Source organism: Phaenicophaeus curvirostris, chromosome 12, assembly GCF_032191515.1.
Source record: "Phaenicophaeus curvirostris isolate KB17595 chromosome 12, BPBGC_Pcur_1.0, whole genome shotgun sequence".
Lineage (NCBI taxonomy): Eukaryota > Metazoa > Chordata > Aves > Cuculiformes > Cuculidae > Phaenicophaeus > Phaenicophaeus curvirostris.
In genome coordinates, this window is record NC_091403.1 from 6,640,241 (window position 1) to 6,666,251 (window position 26,011).

General features: G+C 40.6%; 2 protein-coding genes across 3 annotated transcripts in view; one reads left to right on the forward strand and one right to left on the reverse strand.

Annotated features, from left to right (window-relative positions):
* The window catches only part of PDE8A (phosphodiesterase 8A), a 153,355-nt gene extending 131,731 nt beyond the window's left edge, over positions 1 to 21,624 (forward strand). For both annotated transcript variants that reach the window (XM_069866989.1, XM_069866988.1), the window contains exons 10-23: positions 189 to 240; positions 341 to 383; positions 1,164 to 1,241; positions 2,257 to 2,327; positions 2,968 to 3,132; positions 5,748 to 5,796; positions 6,058 to 6,193; positions 8,832 to 9,030; positions 11,607 to 11,824; positions 12,422 to 12,554; positions 18,040 to 18,204; positions 19,140 to 19,269; positions 20,024 to 20,143; positions 20,226 to 21,624. In XM_069866989.1, the coding sequence (XP_069723090.1) occupies positions 189 to 240; positions 341 to 383; positions 1,164 to 1,241; positions 2,257 to 2,327; positions 2,968 to 3,132; positions 5,748 to 5,796; positions 6,058 to 6,193; positions 8,832 to 9,030; positions 11,607 to 11,824; positions 12,422 to 12,554; positions 18,040 to 18,204; positions 19,140 to 19,269; positions 20,024 to 20,143; positions 20,226 to 20,236 (1,570 nt within the window). In that variant the 3' untranslated portion in view covers positions 20,237 to 21,624. The remainder of the gene's footprint in view (positions 1 to 188; positions 241 to 340; positions 384 to 1,163; positions 1,242 to 2,256; positions 2,328 to 2,967; positions 3,133 to 5,747; positions 5,797 to 6,057; positions 6,194 to 8,831; positions 9,031 to 11,606; positions 11,825 to 12,421; positions 12,555 to 18,039; positions 18,205 to 19,139; positions 19,270 to 20,023; positions 20,144 to 20,225) is intronic.
* The window catches only part of HOMER2 (homer scaffold protein 2), a 324,814-nt gene that overhangs the window by 186,211 nt on the left and 112,592 nt on the right, over positions 1 to 26,011 (reverse strand). The window lies entirely within an intron of this gene.

Below are 26,011 nucleotides of genomic sequence, written 5' to 3' on the forward strand. Positions count from 1 at the left end.
CAAGCTGCTTCTGTTTTGTGTTCCCCATCACATGCAGAACTGTGGGGTTTTTTCCATTCCCAGCTGAGCCTTCCTGCTAGAACAGGATTTGTGTTGTATTCATTTGGTGCTCTTACCTGTTTTGTGTATCAGCACTGAATTAGAGCTGAGGTTTGGATGGGAATTAACACACTGTTTTTTGCCTACAGAAAGATTAGACACTATGTGTCAATTAGTAGACTGTGCAATGACAACAATAAGGTAAGTGAAAACAGTGCTATGCTTGCTTTAGTTTGAGCCCTAAATATTACCAAATAGTGGGAAAGTTCTGACTAACTGGATCTCTCATACTGATTTGTAGGCGGAGAGGACATGTGAACGTGTTCAGGCTGAATCTCAGACAGGTATGACACATCTCTTCTGGCCCAATAGGCAGAGAACATACCTAGGGAAATAGTAAAGCCTGTTGTTAGTGATCTGACTGAAAACAACACTTGCATGGAACAGTCTGAACAGTACTATTTAGCTAGCGATAAGCTGGGAATCCAGCTCAAAAAGCAGCAAAACAAATTCAAGCCAGGTTGTGGCCGGTCTGTAGCTAGCAGCATGTACCTTTGCATTGCTTTTAACTATATTTTGGGATGCTTCCATGTTGGGTGCACGTGAGGATGACCGACACTACCATTCACCCTCATCCCACATATCAAGACTTCAGTTAAGACATCTTTGGCATCTATGCTGCCGGTACTTGTTGATTGTAGCCTTGGTAGCCCAGGCTGTACCTGTTGGAGTCCATAAGGGACCAAGGAGACATTGCCTAGTTTGCTGTTGCGTGGTCTGCTTTGGTCCACCAGTTCCACGTGGCTGTTGTTACTTGAGCGAATTCAAGTGTCTTGCACAAGTTGTATTCACAACTGCAGTCGTGTAACTGTGTCAAGAGAGGATCTTTTCCCTCTTGTCCCTTCTGCAAAAATGCTTAAGCATGTTTTGGCAGAGAGCATGACTGGGTTTGTGACAGTGTAATTGGGCAAGAATTTAAAAAGGAGCGTTCCTTGGCTCTTCCTGCACAAAGCATTGTGGAAAATGTCACTCAGCTGCTCTCAGACACTCTCTCAGTTTTTGTTCCTTTAACATACGTATTAGACCCAGCTTAATGTCATTGTACAATATGATTTTCTCCACAGATATTCAGACTTGCAGACACAAAGACAGGAGGAAAGGATCACTAGATGTCAGATCCACAACATCACGAGGGAGTGATGGTATGTTAAACAAGCAGATTTTTCTGATTTCAATATATATTCAGATTTTCATGCACATATGTACATATACAGACAAATGTAGGTAAGTATGTACGTGTGCATGCATACACATACACACACACAAATCAAATACCAAGCAATCAGTCAATAAACAGCTTTTCATTTGTCAAATAGCTCCATTTTCTTCTCTTGAACCAGTATGAGTCTTTTTTTGTACCAGTGGAAAATATAAGGCTGTCATCTACCATCATTACAGTCTAGGCAGCATACAACAGTGAAATGTAGAAGTAGGTCTGTGGCAGTGAGAAAATGTAGTCGTACTCCAGTATAGCAAAAATAGCATTGATGATTCTCTTAAGAGCTGCTCAGCTCTGTAAGTAACAGAGATGTGTCTGAATTTTCTAGGTAACAGCATAATTACCCAGAAAAATCCCATCTTGGCCTTTTCACTACAGAACCAAAATTGCCAACTGATATAAAATGTTTGTTTTTCAATTGCTAACGAATAATAGGTCAGAACCTCTTCTGTTTTAATTTGGCATAGCTATCTTCTCTTCAAAGAGGCTTCACTGATTTACCTCAGCTGGGAAGCTGACTCATTATGACATTTCATGTTGCATCAGGCAGCAAAAGTAGATATATCCTTTAATAACCTAAGTGCAATATTTATCGACCTGTCCATGCCAGTTGATAAACACGTGCATCTGTATAGTCTTTTAACTGAGTTTTTAATTGAGTATTTTAATGAATTGAAAAAAAACAAAACAACAAAACAACAAAGCTATGATAGTGCCAGGCTGTTACGTCTAATTGTTTCTAATCAGGGCTATCAGTGGTTCAGCAGCTCTGGGTCCCCAGCATAACAAGCATGTGTACACATTCTGCAATACTTTTACTCTGGAGGGCACAGCAGGGTAAGAAATTCAGAAAATGAATTGAGACTTCCTGACTGAATTGTCCTATCACGCCTTGGTGTTGAAATCAGTGTACAAATTCTGCTTTGTTTTCCATACAGGCAGCTCACAGAGGCGACACTCTTCTATGGCCAGGATACATTCCATGACTATTGAAGCACCCATCACCAAGGTAATGTGCTCTGTTGCTAACAGTTGTCAGTTGTGCTGGAATACTGGGGCACGTTGCTCCACTACATCATCCAGGCTGAGGAGTTGAAGTAGTGCTGGTCTCCAGTACAACTTCTTCCCATGTTCTACCTGCCCACTGGTGGAGCTCCAAAAAGCCAAATGCTCTGAAAAAAGTTCTCCCACTCCAGCTTAGTAGAGTGCCCTCCACGTGGTCAGCCTTTGCATGACCCTTTTTAGGGACTTTTGCCTATGTGAAGGATGAGCTAGAGTTCCCCCTTCTTATTTATGCATTGTAAATCGCCTTCTGAAACCATTTGAGGATTTGGGAAAACGTCGGCTTCTCAAGAAACAGAGAGAGGCAAATGGGAGAAGGTTATATTAAATCTATTCAGTGAAATTTTGAGGCTGTGCCTTGAACAGGAAAGTAATTAATAAGACTGCTGTCTTTAAGACTACGATCTTGTTCCCAGAGTCAGTAGCAGACATCAGCATTTTATTAACAACCCTTTCACTTTGACTCTCCCACATGAGGATTAAAATTGTAGATCTTATTTGCTATGAGCTTCCCATAGTACTTGATAAGTGTGTCTGTACTTTCTTAAATCACTTCTAAATTCATAACTTGTCTAATTCTGAACTAGGTAATAAACATCATCAATGCTGCACAAGAAAGCAGCCCCATGCCAGTTGCAGAAGCTTTAGACCGGGTTTTGGAGATTTTAAGAACCACTGAACTGTACTCTCCACAACTGGGGACAAAAGATGAGGATCCACATACAAGTGACCTCGTTGGAGGGTTAATGACAGTAAGTACATACTGCCATGACAAGCTATTGATTAATGTTCCACTGGCCAGTTTTCCCAGTTACTTGATCTTTATCATCTGGCATGTGCTTTGCTTCTACAACACCAAATTTTCAGGAAAAACTGCACACCTCTTTTGATGGATTCCCCCCCAGTAATAATGTAGCTTTGAAAGTTAGAATTGACCAGCCCCTTTGAAGCATTAGTTTTTCTAGAAATGGAAAAGAAAAACAATTCTTTTTACAATGTGATTGATTTTATAAAAGTATAGGTGAGAGAGGAAGGAAAAAAAGATAGTTAGGCACTTCTATTTCTTAATTAGGAATAGAATGGCATGCTTGGGGGACTTTTCAGTGTACAGAAAGAATGTATTTTTGAAAGAAGGTGAAATATATTTTTTGTTGCTATTTCTTGAATCATATTTGTACCCATAGAGACTTATAGAAAGATCAGGGTGCTTTGAGCTGGAAACGTGAATGTTAATGTATTAAAACACGGTCATGCTCCACAGAACTCATAATTTAAACAAATAAGGCAAGAAAAAGACTGAAGATGGCAGGTATTATGTTGTTATGTTATGAAAAGAGGAATGGAGGTATTGGAAGAAGAAGTGTTGTACCTAAAGTTGAACAAAGGGCACATAGCAAAGCAAGTATTGAACCTAAACCTTCAGAACCTGGAGTGTGACTCTCCTGATAATAACTGGGTGAACTTTGATGAATGTTACCTGTGCCTTAAGGACATGTGTTCCTATTAGTCTGTAGGTTGCATATAAAAGGCTATTTCAAGGAAAAAAATGACAAGTTTGTTGGGTGCCAAGGATGTGAGCTTTTCGGAGTTCTCTCTGGGCTATTAGCATTTCATGCTGTAACTATCAAAACGCTTTAGTGGTATCTATCAGAATGTTTTAAACAGTTCTTATATATTTTTGCCTTTCAAAATGCCACAGCAAATATCTAATCAGGAGAAACATAAAAGAGGCTTCAAGAATTCCAGTTGAAGACCTGAATGGTTCATGTACAGTTGAATTTACTAACTCAGTAGACAAAATATATTGTTAACTTAGCTACATAAGTATAGGAAGAATATTAATATATATAATCATTAGAGTCTTCAAGTGAATCTTTTCTCCTGCTGAATACGCACAGTCCATAAACTCAACAGTTTCCTCCTTTTTGTGGATTGTTGATTCTTACATACATTTATATTCTGACTGTATTCAGTCTGTGGTTCCAGAATGTGTAGGTAACAATATTGCAGAAAAAAAAATTCCTTACTAAAAAGAGAACAAAAGCTGTTTTATGGAGTAATAGAAGAGCTGAGAAAATCCATTTCAGAGCATGATGATATATGGTATATTACAAGTTTTAAAATGACCTGGGAGAAACATTTTTCCAGTGAAGGGTCTGTTGAAAACAGAATCATATTCCATCTCATGTGCAAAAGTTATGTCTGGATAGGGGAACAGGCAGGTTATTGGGTTTGAACTCCTAAGCGGAATTCATGATGGGAAGGGCATTTGGAGTTCAAAGATGGATTCGCCAGGTACAATTGCACCTGCTATTTCAACTCTTAAAAAAAAACCCCAAATATTTGATCATAAATGATGCACGGTATCAGGTGTCCTAAATATTTGTGTCATAGCAGTGCTATTGAAGAGTCACTGAGCCACTTGTAGGAGTAATACTCCCTTTACTTTTAAATCACAAAACTCCAATGCAATTTACTTACAAATGTGGAAATACAGATGAGATATAACAGTTCTTTTAAGTGAAGACATTGCATGTTTAGATAGAGCATCCACTTTTACTTCTGCTTTACTTTGATGCACAACATTGCTAGTAAGTGCATTTAGAAAGATTTTTTTTTAATAACTGTTGCTTTTCATCATAAGCTAAACATTAATGTGCAGTAACTGACAGCTGTGTACATCAAAATAGCAAGTCGGATTTGGGCCACAGCATTTAGAATTATGAGCTGAAAAGTAAATATTAAATATATCGTTCTGTTAGTTTTAATCCTTCATCTCAGTTTGCACATCTAGGCATCATGCCAGAATTAAGCCTAGGAGGCACTGAGATGGAGGATAAAGAAGCATGCGTTCTTCTTTGGTAGAAGGGAAGCCTGAGAGTAATTCGTTGCTCTGCAATCCCAGCAGCAAATCATGAGATTCTCACGCTGCTGGGGTGACCTAATCTGCCAATACCAGGAGGAGGAGGGCAGGAGCATATCTGCATCCATTCCCTCCCACCACCCACCTTCGCTTGTTGATGGAAAGTATGTGGACATAACATGTCTGGTTTGTCGTACACATCCAGAACTTGTGTCTGTGCTGTCCAGACAAAGGTAGACGTGAGGCTGTAAGTCCAGACTTCCATCTGCACCTGAAAAATTTGAGTTTGTTCATGTTGTATCCCATGCCGTGCAGTTTCTCATCCATTATGAACTAAATCAAAAAGATCTTAACGGAGTACACACACATAAGGGAGAAGCAGCTTTGACGACTGACAGGTTGGAGTCAGGCTTCTCTAAAGTCATTGTGCTACTATTTGGCATCATCATCGTATAGACCTTTTCTACAATACCCTGCTTTTAACTCTCAACTTTTCTTGAACAGGATGGTTTACGAAGATTATCAGGGAATGAATACATATTGTCAGCAAAACGTAAGTTCTAATTTGGCAGTTACTGAGATTTCAAAATGTGTTAAGAAATCTAAGAAACAGAGGAAATGTAATCAGGTGTTCTTTTTTATAAGCATTGTTTCCTTTTGTTTTATTTTTATTTATAAGCATCATTCTGCAGCATTACTGAGCTTAATAGGAACGAGAGTTGCCAGGTGTTTCTACAGCAAAGAAAACTTGTACAGTGAGTAAAAGTGTATCTCAGAGTTATTTATAGTGAGCTGCAAATATATTCCTCAACAGAAACTCATCAGGTCGCTGGCAGTTTGATCTCTCCAATCTCCCTCAATGACATACCCCCACGGATAACACAAGCAATGGAAAATGAAGAACACTGGGATTTTGATATCTTTGAACTTGAGGCTGCCACCCATAAAAGGTCAGTAAACTCAAGAGCTCATAAATCAAAGTTGCTGAAAACTGTTTTAAATGTCACCCTGTAATCAACTCTCTAATTTGTCCGCTTTTGCTTTTACAATGGAATTACTTTTGTTTTCAAAGTCAAATGTTTCAGATTTTCTCATTGTCATTTCTGGTTGTGTATGAACTCATTAAACTTGTTTCATCATGCACTATTTCATGCAGATTCCCAGTGGATGTAAGTGAAGATTGTATATCTTTGTTGCAGTGTAATAACAAACCAACATAATATTAAAAGCCTTCCTTTTTTTTTGTTCTCAATAGTAGAAAAGTTCTACAAATCAAATTGTTTTCTTGTGGGGATTTGAATTCAAATTATGGCTGACTACACATGGAGTCAACATAGTCTTAATTTGATTGTTGATACATATCATGTTTTATTCTGCCTCCATGTACCTGGGTAGTCTTTATTCCTAAACAGTTCAAATACAGCTTTTCAGCAGAATTCCCACTGTCTTTCTCTGGGATTAGCAGAAGGTCTTAATTCTAAACTCTTGGCAGGCTACATTTTATGTGTAAGATAACAGAAGAATATCAACAGATAAAAAGTAAGGCATAGCAATTTCATCACAGAAGTTGTCGAAAGCAGATCAGCAGTTGTGATAGACCGTACTTCATTAGTAGCAAATGCTCCCAGTAAAACTGTAAATTGATCTTCCTATTTAAATCCTTGTTTTTATTTGCTGATGCTTATCAAAAGTTCTTCTTTGGGTCTAGTTTCATGTATTGTGCTTTGTCTTAGCTTAAAGCTTCTATGAAACGCTAATATGGAGGCTAGATCCTGCAGTGAATTGACTATCCTAAGCCCTTGTCAAAATTCCAGATCCATAAGAGCTTTGAAAGGTATTTAAAAACAATGTTGAAGAGAGATATCAGGCATTTAATTAACATATATGCACTTCATTTTTAGACCGTGGTTTTATGAGCAAAAAAACCTGGAAAAACACCCAGTTTTTCATTTTTCTTCAGAGTGATTTTATTGTTAGTGAAGAAATTTGCACCCAGTTACTTAGGGTGGTTTTTTTTTCGCTTTGCTACGTTTCCATTTCTAATGAAGTGCTATATATATAGTAGTTTAAAAAAAAAAAGTCACAATTTAGTCAGTCTGTGTGATTTACAACATTTAATATGCATGTTGCAGTAATTTAAGAATAATCCCAGCCAACATGCATGAGATCTCCACATAGGTTCTTATTGACTTGGAAAGACCACAGGGTGACAGAGGAGGTATTTTGTTGCCTGTCTTTCTATTAAAGGTACTATTATTGTGATTGCTTCCTCCTGTGTTTAAATAACGACAATTAGTAAATTAAGAGAATTAAAGTAATCTTCAATGAATCACAACTGTGAATATATTATCAGTATTGTCTTCAAGTCCAAGCAGGCAGACAGTAGTCAAGCCAAGGTAATTCATTAAATCTAAGCTTCAGTGCGTTACAGTTCCCTGACACAGAGAACTGGAGGGACCTTTGTCTGACAGTGCTACGTAGGGAGGATTTGGGGGGATTTCACTTTAGAACATTATGATTCTAGTATATGAAAGAGTATTGTGGAGTGTTTTTGCCAAGATATACACCCAACTCTAAATAACCTCAACTCACCTGTCAGGTGCAGTTAGAAATCTGAGTCCTTGATGCAGCTGGAATCAAGCAGCAAAGTAAGGCATCAAAATAAGCATTTAAGATATATTGTTAAGAATTCACATGTGGCAGTATTTACTGCTATGCCCATTCTTCTGAAGGAAAAAAAATGTATTGGACACGAAAACTGCAATATTAATTGGATTTGAAAAAAAGGCCAGTGTACTAAAACTTGAGGTTTTTTTCATTTGCTTTATTAAACATACTGCAATTTCACAGGTTTCAAATTAGATATATTCTGTAACTGCTGTTCTGATATTCATTCGACTGCCAGTCATCTGGGTTTAAGTTGTCCAGTTTGACCTGGTAGAAGCCAGAGCGCTGGAATACAGTGAGCTGCCTATTTTTGGAGAGAGGTTTCTGACTGCATTAGCCTGAAAGTTCATTTGACCCCTGCAGTCTTGTAGCAATTGCATACCTTGGCCCAGTTATTTGCTTCCAGATTACCTCCATCTCTCATCCTCTATTGCATGCAAAGTCAATGAGCAATGCAAGGCTGCAAGGGTGGACATAAAGAAATGGAGCAGCTCTGCAGTGCAGAAAGAGTAATGATTGCAGCGTTGTATAGTATAGATATACTTAATCTAATAGCGAGATTACCTCCCTCCTGTCATGCACAGAGTTTTGTACTTGCTAATTTATCACATTTTGAGTGTAGTCTACGTTTACCCAACAAAGACTCCCCAAGCCTGAATACTGCTACATGCAGTACAGCAGCAGCTTAGAGGCTTTTTAATGTTCCTGGAAGTGCCAAGACCTGGCATGATTCTGAGCATGTGGATGTGAAGGGTAGGCTGAATATTTCTACAGGTCTGGATTGTAGTTCTGTAACAAGTCCTTACGCCTAATCTGATAGGTCATTGGTTAAAAATCCTGTATAGATTCATACTATTTATGCTATGTAAAATTCTTTCAACCTCATTTGTTTTAAAACTTTGTGTTTATTTTTCTCCACAGGCCTTTGGTTTATCTGGGTCTCAAAATATTTGCTCGCTTTGGAATCTGTGAATTCCTAAACTGTTCAGAATCAACTCTGAGGTCGTGGTTACAAGTTATTGAAGCTAACTACCATTCCTCCAACTCCTACCATAATTCTACTCATTCAGCAGATGTACTACATGCCACTGCTTATTTCTTGTCTAAAGAAAGAGTAAAGGTAAGTCCACATTTATAAGAAACAGTGTAGGTGGGAAAAGCAGATATGGTCAAAGGATGATCTCTCAAAAGAAGATGCCAAGGCCTAAATGTCTACTTAGTGCCAACCAGCTGAGTAACTCTGAGGTCAAATAACTGGGCTGCTTTACATGAGTTCTAAGATCTCTCTTCTACTATGTGTGGAAGGATGGATACTAATATTACAAGAATTGAGCCTATCTTGGTGGAAAAATAAGAAAACCTCCTTTTAAAACAAAACTTTGTATAGCTATACTTTCTTAGATAGGAGAACTAACAACACAATTATTTTTGTAATGGTACATGCCAAATACAGATTTAATGTAATAAATCACTGTCTCTTATGCCTTGTGAAGGTAATTTTGCAGGACTCCTATGACAATATAGGCCATAAAATAGGCTTAGTGCTTCTAAAGCTGTATCACCCACTGGACGAGATGCCCCGAGGCTTAGGGAGACTGTATTGGAGGGTAGTATTGAAAAAGATTACTTGTCGAAGTTCCTCATATCATAACACTGCTGTATAGAGCCACTGATAAGCAGAATAAATCAGAGCAACCTTTGTTCTCACATGCCCACAGGGCAGACTGGAGAAGGGGAATTAAAACAGCGCTTGCATGTGTATGCAGCGGAGCTGCATTCTTGGATAGAAATTCCTGCCCTGAATTAGCCTGCCTAAGGATAGTGCTAGTGATGGGCACCTGGCTGAGACATTTGTGACTGTAAACAAGCTTCTGACAGCTCATTAAAACTGTAGTGAGTCCCTTAACCTGGAGCTGCAGCTCATTAGTGTGCTTTCCAGAGGCTGACTTACAAATACTCTGTGCCAAGTGGGAATAGAACTTCACTGGATATTTTCAGCTTCTGATTTGCCATAGGTTTAGCTGGTCTTCCCAAGAATATCTATGAAAAACAGACCAGATCTGGACTCATTTCAATGCCACAGAAGCATGGCTGCCTCCTCCTTTTCCAGAATGTTATTTCCATTCCTCTGTAGGCATAGGAAGAGAAAAAAGAACATGTTGCAGGAGCAGATTCAAAGTTCAGAATTCTCTCTTTATCTTTTCAAAGTTACAGCCCAGATGCAACACAAAATGTGTTGCAACTTAACCTAAATACAGAAGACCAGATTCTGCCACTCAAATTCACATGGAGAAGATTTTTTTCAGTCAATTTAACTCTGTCCTTGCCTGGGAGAATTTTCTCGCTCTCAAATTGAAGCAGTATTCTCAGAATCACTTCCATCTCCACAGTTCTCAGCCAAACTGAGTACTGGTCAGTGTGTCCCTCTGAGGAGAGTCTGTTCTAAAAATCTCTCTCCTAACTTCATACCACTAAAATAGAATCCCGTGAGCAGCAGCTGAAAGAAAGAAGGAAGAAGCTAACACACAGCAGATAGTATTTCAGACAGTGCTAGCTGTGAACCTAGAGTAGAAATGATTCTTTGCCTTTTCTTGTTGTCTGCAAGACCATCTTGGCAGTCGTCCATGAATAATGTCCTGGCTTCATCAAAGTAAAGACACTACATTAATTTCAGGAAGTGCAGAGTAGGGATTGTCTTTTCACCTACCAAGTCTAACCGTTCTGAATGGTACTGTCAACACCAGCAGAGGATCTCAACCTTAAATTCAAGCGAATTGGAATGGAAATGATCTTCCCTGCTCCAGATTCAACTGGGAACATTTCTGCTTTTATTTTTCTCTTTCATTTTATTGAAATTTTTAACATAACTGTTTTGTATCTGTGATCCTTCACAAAAAGCTCAGTATAAACACAGCAGAAAGACTAGTGTCCAAATTATACAATACATTTCTGAGATGTTTGGTTCTTTTTCTCCTTCGTGCTATTAGCACAGTATTAAAACCTTAGAACTGAAGTAGTTTGGTTTTCATTATAAAGTACACATAATTAGACATAAAGCAATAACCAATGTAAGTAGCCCTAAAGCATGGAGTGCAGCATGCTAAGAGAATTGGAATCTGATACAGAAAGTAGAGCAGAGATTCATGTAATTTTTCCATGGATGTAAACCATCAAGTATTCTTTATAGAATTTGTTTTAGCTGTAGCTCCAGGTCACTGTTATTATAGAACTAGATATATGGGAAACATACCTTACAAATTGTAAACCTAGCCAGCATGTAAGTGGAAAGCAGTTAGGACACATTAAGTTTCCAAAAGAAATGAGGGGGTCTGGTGGAAATACAAGAATTTTTAGCAGCACGGGTCTTTTTTTCCAAGCCTAACTCCAAGTGAAGGTGGTTTCTGTGTTGTTAGGAAACACAAGCTCATTTATTACTTTGCCTTTGTTTAATTTGATGTGCTCTGTCAAAGGTGTGGCTAAGGCAAAATTCAAGAGACACAAAATGGCCAAAAAAGTCATGCAATGTTAAATGAAGCTTATAATGAATTTTCCATTGCTCTGTGTAGAACATCTGATCCTGTCTTACTGATCTGCAGAGTTCTGGCTTTTATTCCTTAGCAGTTGGGCTTAATCTTATGGACAGTGTAGTGTTTCTGATGAGTCTGCCAGGAAAACTAAGCATCCTTCTGCTTTCAGCAAACTTTGGATCCAATTGATGAGGTTGCCGCACTCATTGCTGCCACAGTCCATGACGTGGATCACCCAGGAAGAACAAATTCTTTCCTGTGCAATGCTGGCAGCGAGCTAGCAATTCTCTACAATGACACTGCAGTGCTGGAGAGCCATCATGCTGCCCTGGCTTTCCAGCTCACCACCCGGGATGACAAATGCAATATATTTAAAAACATGGAGAGGTAAGCTTAAAACCCAGGGTCCTTGTCTGCCCACTGACATCTCTCAGATTTTTCTGTGTTACATAAGATAACGCAAATAAGCATCCTAGAGGAGGGCAGTGCCTTGTGGACGTTTGCTTCTAAAACAAGTCGTGTGCTTTTGCCTTGTTGCAAAGGTTTGTTCTTCTTCCAGCCCCAGAAAGGCATATAAGATGAGGATATGGCCTTTGCCTTAGACTCCCAAGATAACAGCAGAAAAGCATTGCTGAAAACTTGGCTGGAGTATGAGCCACTGCTGAACGTCTGTACTAGGAGCCGTGGGAACAGGCTGGTGTGGCATATCCTGGCAGCCCTCCTGGGCAGCTGGTGCCTCTGCTTCTGACCAGCTCTTGCACTATTTCTCGTAGAGATCAAGTCATGTCTCTAGCACATAAGTCTCTGCACACCAAAGGGTACTTCATCCAGCATAGATGCAGCTGCCCAAGCCTTTATTACTGTTCTTTCTTCCCCTGTCACCTCTCTTCAGTGGAAGTGGTTTGTAGCATTTTTGTCAGGCATTTTAGCAAGCAGCCCTTTGTGAGCTAGTCAGCATTCTTAATTGTTTCCTTCTTTAAACAGGAATGAATATCGAACCCTTCGCCAAGCCATTATTGACATGGTCTTAGCAACAGAAATGACAAAGCACTTTGAGCATGTCAACAAATTCGTCAACAGCATTAATAAACCCTTGGCAGCGCTAGAAGAAAATGGGGTAAGCAACGCTACAAGTCCTCCTTAAAATGACCAGGCAGGCACTGGGACACCTTTGCAGTAGGAAATCCCCACATGGTATTCTGAGAAAGTTCATCAGAAACGTGGAGAAAAATGTGGAGAAAACGTGGAGAAAGGTGACTTTCACCTCAGGGTTTGAATACCCTTATGGGTCATCACACATGTTGAGGATGAGTGAAACTCACTTAGATCCTATCACTACTGCAGTACTGGGATGTACTTAGGAGCAGAACTTTGGGTTGCATATTTTCCTGTTAAAAATGACATTTTGATGAACCCAGGAACTCCCACAGAGAGAGTGCTTGTGGCAAGACCTGGCATTGCTGTTGGCCGTTTCTGCAAAGGGGCCAAGATTTGCCTTAGAACAGAAGCTGAATTACTCCCTCACTCACAACGGGAACTGCTGGTGAGGCAGCGCAAGGGCAGGTATATTGACTGCCACATGGCGCATTCTCTGGAAATTAGAGCCCTCAGCCTTCAGCGCTGCCTGGCAGCGATCATGGGGTTTCTGTCTGCTTTCTCTTTTAATCTTTAAAATAGACGATGGTGGCATTATGTATCATATAGACATAATCAATAGCCATCTGGAACCCCATGGATACAATGAAATTGCTTGTTAAGAACTCATTCTGAAAAACCACACCAGTTTCAATAACAGCTTCAACCAGCAGTTTTGTTGCCAGTACGAGCAGTGTATAATTTTGTTGGAATGGTTTTTGCACAGAGAAGATTTTCAGAAATGGTTATAATAAAGTTTGCATCAGGGGCAATGTCCTGCAGGAGCTGTAATGGTTTTCTGTGTTTTCTTACCATGTTTTTAGAAAGCAGTATTTATGACTGTTTTGTGTAATGGGGGAAGGGGCCTCCTTATTATCTGAAGGTGGGAGAAGAACAAATCTTGTTCGTTCACCCATCAGAAGCAGATTGGAGCTTCGTTGGAGGAGAGTACCTTTGTCCACAGGAGTATGTGCTAGAATTAGCTTTGTCCTTGGCACCCAGCACTGCTAATGAGAATTGTGTGAATGTCACACCAAAATCCCAGTAGGATACTGATTTTCCTGACTGAAGTAGGAGAAAGGCTGTTAAGTCTGTGGCTGTGAAGTAGCCTCACGGTGCAGAATGTGGCTTAAAGTCAGAAAAACTAATACTGTTGACTTTTGTGGGTGCTGTATTGGACCTTGTGTGATAATGAAATTCACTACCCATGACATATCTACACATCGTTATAAGTGCCTGTTCACTGCTACCAGAACCTAGAGAAGACCAGAGCTAGTTTATACACGTATTTGTCCTTAGACTGATCATTTAATAGCTAAGTCATAAAAAAGGTTCAGCACAGTTCGTCTCCTACCTAATACAAAATAAGGAAGGATGGTGAAAACACAGGCTTACATTGTAAAGCTATTGTTAAAGGTTACCAAGTGACAGGCACACCACCATCTCTTCAACCTAATGACTCCATTTATATGCAGTCAGCCCTTAATTGCATCCTCAGATTCTGTTTTTTACTGACTCTGCGCTGACTTTAGACCCCCTTCACTGCCCAGTGTTGTCTTGTGCTGTTTTCATTTCTCACCTACTGTTGTGCTCCTTGGCTTCTGCCTCTCTTCCTCCTCCATTTCCAGCACAAGCTTCCTTGCTCAACAAGTCCCTTGTTTCTCAGCCTTCCTCCCCTCTTCCAGTTCTGTTTTCTCGCCAGTCTCCCCTCTCCTTCACAGTTCCCAGGACTTTTGTGCCACTTTACTCCTTCTCCACCTTTTTTGAATTCAAATTGGGCAACAACATCCTCTTCCCTGCTGCTGTTTTTATGCAGGTTCTGCAAGAGCAGGAGAGACAGACTCTCTGTTTATCACCACAAAACCAGGGTCTGGACAGTGCCTGGTCCGGCACAGCCAAGAACTCCAGTTGCAGGGAGAGTCCCGTTCAGTCCCAGGCTCCAACAATCCCTATTGAGTCTACACAAACCACAAGTTTTTTTTCTCCGCAGTTTGTAACTTGTTTGTAACTGGCAGATTTTAACAGGGGTGGTGACTGGTTTACCCCAAAACCATCCCTCCAACTAAATTCCAGGTCTTCGCTTATAAAGATATGAGGGTATTAAAAAAAGAGAAAAACAGCAATAATTTTTAACATCGGCACAAAGAGCTTATTTCCCCCAACCTCCTATTTAGAAGCTAACAAAACATTTTTAACTGCAATTTTTGGGGCGGGGTGGGGGACCTTTGCCTGATGCAAACACCTGGTGAGGAAACTTTAACAAAACAATTTAAATTGGCAGTTATGAGCAGTATTAAACAAAATCTTTTAATATGAAGTGTCAACCTGCAGGCTGGCCTGCAACCAGAGCTGCAGATGATCAAGCTGTTTGGTTGTAGACCTTTGTTTAAAAAACGTACAAATGTATTCATTTATGATTATGTGATTTCCCACAGAGCCAGTTTTGCTGAGAATGATTTTAAGAAGTAACATTTCTTTGAATGCCTGATAAACTTTTTTTTTGTTTCAAGATATTTTAATGGAAACGTAAGGCCAGTAAAGTGGATGGAAAATTGTGAGGCTAAACACTTTTCTGCTCAGTTCCTCGATTGAAACAAATGAGAAGAAAAGAAGGGGGAGGAGTTCTTGGCAGATTACAAGCAAGTGAGGTAGCCAGGAAAAGCCAGGACACTTTTCTGTCAGCACACATAGCGTGCGGATGAAGGAGCTGCTTGACAACAGCTCCTTTACTCATCTCAGTGCTACCACAGCACATCACTGCTCAGCCTGCAGCGTAGTCTGGCATGTAGAGGTTGTGTTGTCACAGTGCTCCTAAGAAATGGCTTGTCTTTTATAGCTCTTGAAAAATCTGCAAGGATGCAGCTGGGCAGCCTCTCTGGGTGAGTGCAGCGGCATTCAGCGTAGGAGGGGAAGAGACATTGAGGAGAACAAGGGAGCTGCTGCAGCTGGGTGTTGTGCGCTGCGCTGGCTGACTTTGTGCGGTGTGTAAGTCTCCAGGTCCTGCTGGAAGGCTCTGTACTAGCCTGGTTTGGTGCTCTGAGCCCATCCTCACAGTCCCAAGAATGGGGGGCAGCAGTATTTTGAGCAGCAGCATCCATCCAAAGAGCCAGATTATTCTTCTTGCCTGTTACGGAGAGCTGAATAGCTGTTGCTGCTGAAGAACGAGGTTTGGACCTGTGCAGTCTGACAGTAAAAAGAAGTACAGTGACATATAGAAATCAAACGAAGGTTTAATTCTGCCTTGAGCCCCAGGGGCTGTAGAGAATAATCTGCAAAAACCATTTGTGGTTCACAGCAAATTTTGCCCAAGAATGGGAAGAAAGAAAAAGGCTGTATAATTTCTATTGAAAACAAGAAGCAAAATGTTTCCCTTCTTTTGGTCGGGAGTTACTCAGTTCAGCAGGTTCGTGTAATGCACGAGTGGGTAAACTCGATCGTTTGCTGTACTTGTTACTAGCAAAACGCTGGCAGATACTCTCGCAAGTCTGGTTGTGTATCTGGTTGCAGCGGCAGCGTGTGTTTCCTGGCCTGGTTTCCAGTCATGGCAGTGACTCAGTGTAGTGTTTGCAGGCCGAGCTGCCAATCGCATGTTCCAAATGGGACAGTTCCACTTTTTTTTTTTTAATTTATTATTTTTATACATATTTGTTCAAAGAGCCATGCTGAGAAGCTGTTCTGTTTGTTTCCTTTCTTCTTTTGTTTCATAAACTGAAAAAAATTCCTTTCCAGCTCCAGCATCCTTTATCCTCCCATTTCCCTTCGTGATGTCACCTAAGCCTATGACAGGAAGCCAACATCTGACATGCAGAGACACCTCTGCACTCTGAGCAGGATGCTGGGACTAAGCACAGTTAGCACATTTTATTCCCAAGACATCCGCATCCAGCAAGTAGAACTGTGCCCTTGGTTTGAACAGATCATGGAAACAAACATCCTTTCTTGATTCCTGGTGGTTTACCTACTGGGATATTCTCTGCTATCCTTAATTGAATGATCTCTAAGAAATTTCCCAGCTTGATTTTGACACACTTTTTGTGTTTCTGGACCTTCTGTCACTTTAGTCTGGTTTTCTTTTATGTAATTTTACCATGCATGGGGAGATGTATGCATCCCACTTCTGTTTTCCCGATATTTTCCATCTAAAAATGAGGGAGAAGAATTGCTTTGGGAGTCTCACTTTGGTAGGAACTGTGGAGCTGCTGTTTTGGAGCCAGTATGCTACCAAATAATATTTTTTTAAAATTACTGTCAGTTTCTTCCTTCGGGAAGAACTTTGTTCCTCATAAAGACTTTCTTCCAAAAAATATGTCCTAATAAGCAATCAGAATGTAGCTCCCTCTTCGTACTGCAAGGAACTGCTGGCACATTATTACTATGACCATCATTATCATCATTATTACTGTTACTGCTTCACTGCTTTGACTATAAACCAAGACCTTGTTAAGTGCCAGAGAAGTCTAGTATATTCCTTGCTTGAAAGAGTTTCTGTTCTGAATGGTGTAAATTTCTGTTCTTACCCATCCCTAAAGAGTCAAGCAATAATATTGCACTTACAGGTATTTTTTTAAGAGATCTTAATCCTGAATGTTTGTTCTCTGGAAACTTACTTCATCAAAGCTCCACAGAAAATAGCTGCTAATCTGGATCATTGGAGCCTTTACTCATACTAGCTGTATCCTGGCTCCAAACAGAGAGTACCATTGACGCACTTATACGTGCAGCTTGGGAACCAAATATAAGCCGTGTGTGGGCCGAAAACTTTCCTAGACTTGCAGAGGAAAGATGAGGCTGTTCAGAAGCGTGTTTCTAATATATCGCTTTAATACTGACAAACTCTCAAAGCAAAGTTTCCAGTCAGGTCAGAGACTGATAGACCAACCTGGCTCCAGTGAAAGGGAAGGAGGAGCATGCCTGGGAGGCAAGGTGGGATCTGACTCTCCTAATAGCAGCAGTGCTCTCAGAATGATTGATGCTGATGCTAATGAGGTTTATGTGCAGAGGATGACCGTGCATGTCAAGATGTCAAGCCAGACCTTTGTTTTTTTTTTTTCCAAAACCAGCAATTCAGCTCTTACTGTGGAAGTCCATTAATCCTTGGATTTCAGCAGAGAATCACATTTTTCTGCTTACACAGTGCTCATCACTGTGTGTGTAATGATGAATGGATCCTTTCCGCACTTTTAAGGAGGCAGATAAGGCATAGAGGGATTAGATGACTTGCCCAAAGATGCCCAAGAGATCTGTCACAAAGACAGTGACTGAATCCAGAAACTAGAGTTCAGTGCTAGTTCACAGCCGTGCCTAACATTCATAATCCCCCTATAAATTCGGTTTGACATCAAATACAATAGCCAGTAGCAGGACTGATCCCTGTAGGATCTGCTGAAAGCATTCCAAAGGCACGAAGCTTTTGAGTAAGTGCGAAGAGACCTTTCTAATGGATTGATTTTCATTCTTAAATGTTACAGAATAATGGTGATGGAGAGTCAATCAAAACTGTTCTCACGTCTCCTGAAAACCGTATCCTTATCAAACGCATGTTGATAAAGTGTGCTGACATCTCCAATCCATGCAGACCCAGAGAGCAGTGTATAGAGTGGGCCGGACGGATCTCCGAGGAGTACTTTGCACAGGTAAGGCAGCTAAAGAGGCCTGCTGAAATTCCAGGGGAGCATCCCTTCAAAAGGGAAGAGAAGGGTGCGAACCCTGCCAGTGTCCCAGAACATCTGGGCTGCATTACATACTGTGAATAATGACAGCTTTTTTATTTGAAATGATGGGACGTTATTTGTGCTGATAGAAGTCTAGATGCCTTCAGAGAGACAAAAGTTGATGACTTCTACAGTGCGGATTTTGAAAAATGTAAGCTATTTGCTTTTGAAAAATATAGGTTGTTCAGTTTGAAACTGAGCTTTTTGAGTTTTTCCTGCAAATGCATTCCCATCACAAGAGGCAGAGGAAGGGCGCCTTCTGTGTACCCACCTGCTGGCTCTTCCTCAAGAAAAGAGGATCATCAGGTCTTAGGGTTAGCATGGGAACAGCATTCACTCCAGGGAATGCTCCAAAACCTTTGCTGTGCTGAAGAAAGGTTTTAAGAAGATGGGGAAAAGGAGTGGGCAGAGCGATAAGACAAGTACTGCGATTGGGATTTGGTACCTCAAGTGAGAAAAAAGAGGATAAAAAAAAAATGCATATTTTGCCATCTCTGAGTTGTACAAAATGTTGCTTCCACCAGAGACTGAGAATGGTTGAGCATCTTTTAGCTCCAAAGCAGTCATAACTTCATCAGTAATGTGTGAAGTTACTTATGGTCAGCTTTGTGGGTAGGTGCAGAAGGTAAATTTATCACTTTGTGGGAAATGCTGGAAAGCACTAGTCATCTGCTGTTTGGCTGAAACCTAGAGGAGTAGGTGCTTAAGATTAAATTGCTGCTTCTTCAGGTTTATTCAGGTTCCTCCATCTGACTAGGAGCTGCATGTTCGAGTCGCTGCCAAATAATCTGCTGCTAAATGAAGCTCATTAACAAAATCTGCCTTAGATTAATTAATCGTGAGTGGTTTTTTTGCAGACTGATGAAGAAAAGAGGCAAGGTTTACCAGTCGTGATGCCAGTCTTTGACAGAAATACTTGCAGCATCCCCAAATCCCAAATATCATTCATTGATTACTTCATCACTGATATGTTTGATGCGTGGGATGGTAAGCAAAACTCTGCTACATTTCCCAGCAGTAAGTTGGGAACTACTGTGATATGAAATTGCTTTCTTATGGCTCTGAAAGAAAGGGGGAGAAAAGGGAAGATTTCTGCAGTTCAAATAAGCTTAATAACTTCTTTATTGTTTAGAAGTATTTTGATACTACTACAAGGCATTCTCATGGCTCCTCTTTAATGTATTAGATTAAGGCAATGTTTAACTTCTTTCATTTTAAACTTGCTTTTTTGAAAATGGAGAACCAAACATAGTCTCCTTGATAGCACTTTGGGGACAATCATTTTGTCCATGTTAATACCAGTTATTCTTCAAGACAGATTTCTACAATCTGGAAGCTGCTTGGGGAGCAGCTGTTTCATTCCAAGTGCTGCCTTTCTGGTAAAAGTGGTCAGAAATGTGACTCTTCTAAGTGCCAGGTCATGACGTGTGACTGAGATTTGATGAAGTAGAATAATTACAAGCATAATTAGCTATGCCCTTTGTGGAAAACTGGGTCCCTTTGCTGGGATTTGCAATACCAGCATTAAGTAGACTTAGAGAACTGTTCTTGGTGGCCTGAGTGATACATGAGCGATGAGAGCTATACAGCCAAAACCATTTCAAGTATCAGTTGTACTGACAGATTTAAGCTTTCCTATTTAACTCAGTTGTCCAGACGTTTCAAGCGATATTTAAGCAGATAGAATCATGTGACTGTTTCAGTTCTGCACACTAAATACACTCTGCCTTTTCTTCCCTAGCATTTGCAGACCTGCCAAATTTGATGCAGCATCTGGATAATAACTTTAAATACTGGAAAGGATTAGATGAAAGGAAGCTGCGGAGCCTTCGACCACCACCAGAACAGCAATTAGACCATGGTGTGTAATTTACTAACCAGATGCATATTTATTCAAGCTCACTTTTATTCATGTGATTTCAGATTTGTTTTGGTCTCTTCAGTATTACAGTAAGGCTAGCCCATGCGCTTGGGGAACTTTCAAATTCAAGAGAACATGAGGTCAGCAGTTGACTTCCACAAACTACTATGTGTGGACTCTAATGAAAGAAGCCTGGCACGTGGAATTACACTGGATTGCTGCAGAACTTGTACTGAAGAGGGTTTATTAGTGAACACGTTTTTGCGATATCTTCATACCAGTATATGAAGCTGGAAGACCTTGAAGAATCCTCAGAAAAAGGACATCACTAGAAGATTTTGCTTAATCCTCGATCCTGCAAGTGAGAAAGAAATATCTATAAATAGAGACTCACAGCTTTTATGAGAAAGCTACATGCTTTTATAAGCACTTAAGACAGTTACGTAGAACAATCAGACATTTAAAATGCAACTCTCTATGAAGGAATTTTTGATCTATGAAAAATAGATGTACTCTATTTTTTCACATCACAGAAGGTGCAATCATTCACTTCTGAGCACTACTGAAAGTGAGTTCTCTTTAAGAAATTTAGTAGCAAATGTAAAAATAACACAAGAATTTTTGAGGTTGATCGTTAGCATCTATGATTAAAATGATATGTTTTATTTATTTTGTTAGATGTTCAATATTTTCTATGAATTTATAAATACTTAAAAGCCAAAGCCAACTTTAGATGCATTACAAATTTATGTGATTCATACTCATTAATATACATTTAATTGATGTACAGACCTTTTATTTTCATAATGCAAATACAAAATACTATACAATGATACATTTTTATTGCACTGTAAGGATAGATGTGTATGTTTAAATATTGTCTGATTTATGTTAATTAAAATAAGTTTTATTGAAAAGGTCTCACTTGAGAATAGTGGAATAAACAAGAAACGTATGCTGTCTGAGCACCAAAACTGCAGTAGTTCTCCCACAAACCAGTGACGACCACCTGATCTTCCCTTGGCTGTAAGAATAATAATATGATAGATTGAGTGGGTTGCCACATCTGATCTGAGGTCGCAGCCTCGATCACGAGGACTTGGGTTCGTCACTGGGGAAGGGGGCTTCTGTGCACCACGTGTCCCGCACCCCACTGCGGGGCCGGGAGCTGGCATGGAACTTGTTGGAACTTTTTGTTTTCTCCCATGAAATTTATGACTGAATTCCCTGTCAAAGTCTGCCTTATTTTATATAGTATTTCTACAAAGCATTCCACATATACGAAGCGATAATACTAAACATCTGATGAATTTCAACATTTTGTAGCCTATGTATTTTCCTCTGCCATGAAAGAAACGGAACATAAAGCCACCAACAAAAACCTTTAACTCAAGAAGTTTGTAAAGGCTATGTACCTTCACAATTTGAATGAATCCTTCATAGCAAACACCAGAAAATAATAAAATGTATATTTTAAGATGTGTCAAAGTCCTAGCCATTTCATTTGAAATGTATATTTACTTTGTAGTTTGCAGACTAACATGTAGATGAAATTCTTTTAAAAATACCTAAGATATTTGCTGTCTGGGGAAGGGAAGAGTTGAGGGGGTCGGACTGGCATAAGGGTGGTATATGGCTGGCAAGCCCCTGTGTTTGTGGCCTGACCTAGGCAAGCCCATCAAACCCTTGTGAGCCCTTGGACAAGTCTCTTCACAGCTAAAAGTAATGCCGTGCTTATCCCACTGAAGGACCCGAAGAGTATCCTGTCAGCCTTGGTGGTAGGCAGGCAGAGGGACACTCCAAAAGCACTGAAAGAATAGCTGCCTTATCGATGCAGAGGCGACCGAATTTAGAGACTTTCTGAACCATTCCTGAAGAAGCATGAGCAGGGGAGAGGTGGACAACGGAGCAGTTCAGGGATCTGCAGCAGTAGGAGCCTTAAAGCAGGTAAGAAAAGCACAGGTGACCTCTCCACTTGTTGCCTGTTTCTGTGTTCCTCCTTCCTTTCCAAACCGATGAGACCCATGGGTCGCCACCATTTGTAGTTCACTACTGTTTGTGTCGTGCCTTTTGCCAGTGCTGCCCTTACCCTGCTCATGTGTCCTCCCTTCCTACGTAGCTTGCCCTCTGTCAGGGCAGAGAATTCCCTGTCATAATTCCCTTCAGTTCATCAATGCGTGTCTATTGCCTAACGCAGAGGGGCTCAGGTGCTGCCTAGGAGCAGCCAGACCGTTCCACTGTCTCAGTGATAACAGTAGGAGAGAGGGCATGGGGCCCTTGTTGATCCTCCACGGGTTCTACAGTCAATACATAAGGACCAGATATATTTCCATTGAAGGCTGAAAAAAAATCAAGTACCCTATTTTCAATAGGAACATGCAAGGAGAGGGAGAGTTGGCTGCTAGGTACGTTGTTTTCCTGGCAAGATTGTATTTCTGTCTACCTGCACCAATTGTAATCAGCTGTAATTTGCCATCTGGCATTAATTTCTTCTATTGCATGCAGGCTCCTGTGCCTAGTTCAAGGCTACTCTGGCTCCATTAGAGGGAAGAGCTGCATCACACCAGCAGTATCTTCTCCACATATCTGCTGCCAAAAGGACAGGAGAGGATAAGAACCAGCCTATAGGTCCAGAGAATGTCTGCAGGAAGGGGGTAAAAATATTTCTTCCTAGGCATAGTTAATATTCTGGGTTGTATTAATGAATGGTAAAAGCAGTTAATTTAATCTGCTGTAAAAATGCCTGATGCATCATTATTGAAAAGATGTGATCAGTGTGATTAATTCCCTGAAATTCACATGGCATCTTTAATGCCATTACTTGGCGTATAGAGCTGTGCTAATCAACCCTCTGCATCAGCCAGATTTATGTCCATATTGGGGTACAATAATTTCACTTAACATAAAACGCTGATTTGCAGCCACTGAATGTACCCCTGCTCATTCTATTGTCCATCTAAATTCTGCTGTTGCCAGGGACAGATTATAATTAAAGTCTGGAACCAGCACGCCTGAACCCCACCTAAGATCTCTTCCCACTCACCTTCCCTCTACAAGCTACACCTGCTCAAGCTACACCTGCTCAAGCTACACCTACACAAGCTCTGCAAGCTACCCAGCACGAGCAGGGCCAGTTCCAGGCTGCTGCCCATACAGTAGGAAGGGCCTTGATGTGAAATAGTAATATTCTAATGTGATATTTATTGCTCCAGTATCCAAATGTCTTTGGATCCCATTCCTTATTTTCCAAGACTGCAGAGCAGCTTCACATCCCCTGTGCTCTGAACCCTTCCCAGTTTAGTATCTCTTCCCATGCTTTTTGAACTGTCACTCGGTGATGGTGCTCTGCCTGGAACAGAAACCATAGCTTCACTGATGCTCACTCACCGTGGAAGGGAGAACACTGGAATACACTGAAAGAGTCTGATAGAAATTATTCCCTGTTTCAGACAGGCTGGCAGTCTTACACAGTGTCTACACTTTTCATTTGTTCTTGCTTTAATACTAATACAAGAGTAAATTCCAGTGTAGACATGATGAAGGAGAGGGCCTTTGTGTCCTTCTGGGGCTCTAATCTTACAGTTTTGTGGTTTAAAACTGAATAAGGTTCAGCAATTCAGCATTAAATTACGCAATTCAGAATGATTGCCTCTGTTTTCCATGCTGCATATTTTCTATCAGGTAATACTGCTGCTAAACCTGGATATCACTTTAGTTGCTTCCAGGTGAGGATGACCTGCTGTGATCTGGTAAAAACCTGTTAACTCCTCAGCAAATGGCCCTAGATTAATGTCTTGGTCTCTTCAAGGGATAGGTATAAAATTCTAAGTAATAATTTCTCATTCTTACAAAAGGAGAAACCAGACAGGTATTATTCACAGCTACCTTGTCACAGGTCTGAAGGTGGCTTTCATACTATGATTTCCCCAATGGCTATATATAAAGTAAAAATCATGGGAAATGGAATGAATGCCTTGGGTTTTGTTGCAGTGCTTTTTGCTGTAGCCGTCTCTGCATGTCTCATTAGAGACATCACTGATATAACACTTAAGAAAATGTGTCATGAACATGAATGAATTGAAGCAATGACAAAGACGTTCCTACATAAAAGAGAAGAAAGGATAATAAAATTAAATATCTACTAATCCCTTACAGGAAGCTCAGAAACAGCATAGGGAAACTGTAGTCAGTTGTGCCCTTCTGTGACACCAGAAGGTTTTGAGTCATGACTCTGCATGAAGCACTTTGAAATGAAGTCTCAGAGCTATTCACAAGCTCCAAAGCAAATAATCTCTCTGCTGACGTGTGACATCATGCCTCCAAGGTACAGTGGTCCCAGGGGTGCTCATTAAATGATAGCAGGACAGATTGCATTTCATTCTGACATGATATTAATGAGCTTTTATATTACTGCCATGTCCTGATGCAGCTGTACTGCAAGTTCAGAACAAAGGGGATGTCCAGGTGCTTGAGCTATTTTTTGTTCTCCTGAAGCTATGGCTGTGTGGGCAAAGGATGTATTTGGCGTCTCTGCTGAATGCCTTCTCTCAGTGCCTGCTTTGAATGTTACTAGGGCAAAGTGTCTCATGTTTTCCTTTTTTTCCCCTTGGTTAACATCATCAAGAATCTCCTTCCACACTTCCCACGCAAACCTCAGTGAACTCAGCTTTGGAAATCCTCGAAGCTGTGTGTTAGCATCCTTTTTGATGAGCAAGGCAACTGAGTTAGAAAAGGCCAGAGGCCCCAGAGCCACTAAGCAGATTGAGTTTGAGAGTTCTAAACACTTTTGAAGTCCTGGACCTTCAAGCCCAGCCTGTGATTTTACAGTAAGTATTTCTCAGGCCAGGAAGCAGTCTTCTGGTCTTCTGATGTTCCACTTTTTCCCTCCCAGCTTCTCTGTCTTCCATTTATAGAATCATAGAATCACCAGGTTGGAAGAGACCCACTGGATCATCGAGTCCAACCATTCCTATCAAATACTAAACCATGCCCCTTAGCACCTCATCCACCCGTGCCTTAAACACCTCCAGGGAAGGTGAATCAACCACCTCCCTGGGCAGCCTCTGCCAGTGCCCAATGACCCTTACCGCTTCCATTTGCTAGAAGTCCTCCCCTTAATTTTCAGGATGTGGATCTCCCTCAAACACACAGCCAGAACCCAGAGACTAAATCCTGCTTTTCAAACTGACTTTCTGCTTACAACGTTTGCCACAAGAAAAATCTCTTTTTTCTGATTCAAGTTAAACTGAACCTAGAAAGATTCCCTAGAATGGCTGAAAGCCTTACACTGGTATCCACAGGCAGGAGAGCCTATAGCTTACGAAACCACCTTGTGAGCACTACTTGTGAATACGTATGCAAGGTCCTTTGAATTGCACTCCCTCACGCAAACCAATGATCCGGAGTGTTTGCAGGCACCTCTGACTTTATGTTAGCAAATACAAGCAGCTGTGGGCACTTGTTGAAATTTGAATCTCTCTTTTCTTGGTTTGCTTGCTCCCCCCCTCGAGTGGCAAGAGTCATTGCTAGAGCAAAGACAACTCGTAGTTCAGCCCATGGTAATTAACAGAAGTTCATCCTTTAATCATGTTTCTCTTGAGGCAGTGAAATAGCACAGCGATGCACACAGTTTTAAAGCGGAAGTACAAAAGGTGATTGCCTGGCTTTGAAGTGAAAGGAGGAATTTAGCCAGTGTGTAATTATTCAAAAGAAAACTTGGTCCTGTCTGCCTTTAATATTCCAAAGTGGAATTTGAAATAAATCATTACATTAGCTCTCAGCTCAGCCTGAGCACACTGAGCGCCAAGTTCAGCATGCAGCATGTTTTATAACCAAGTTGAATGACATCATCATAGTGGTTCAGCAGCT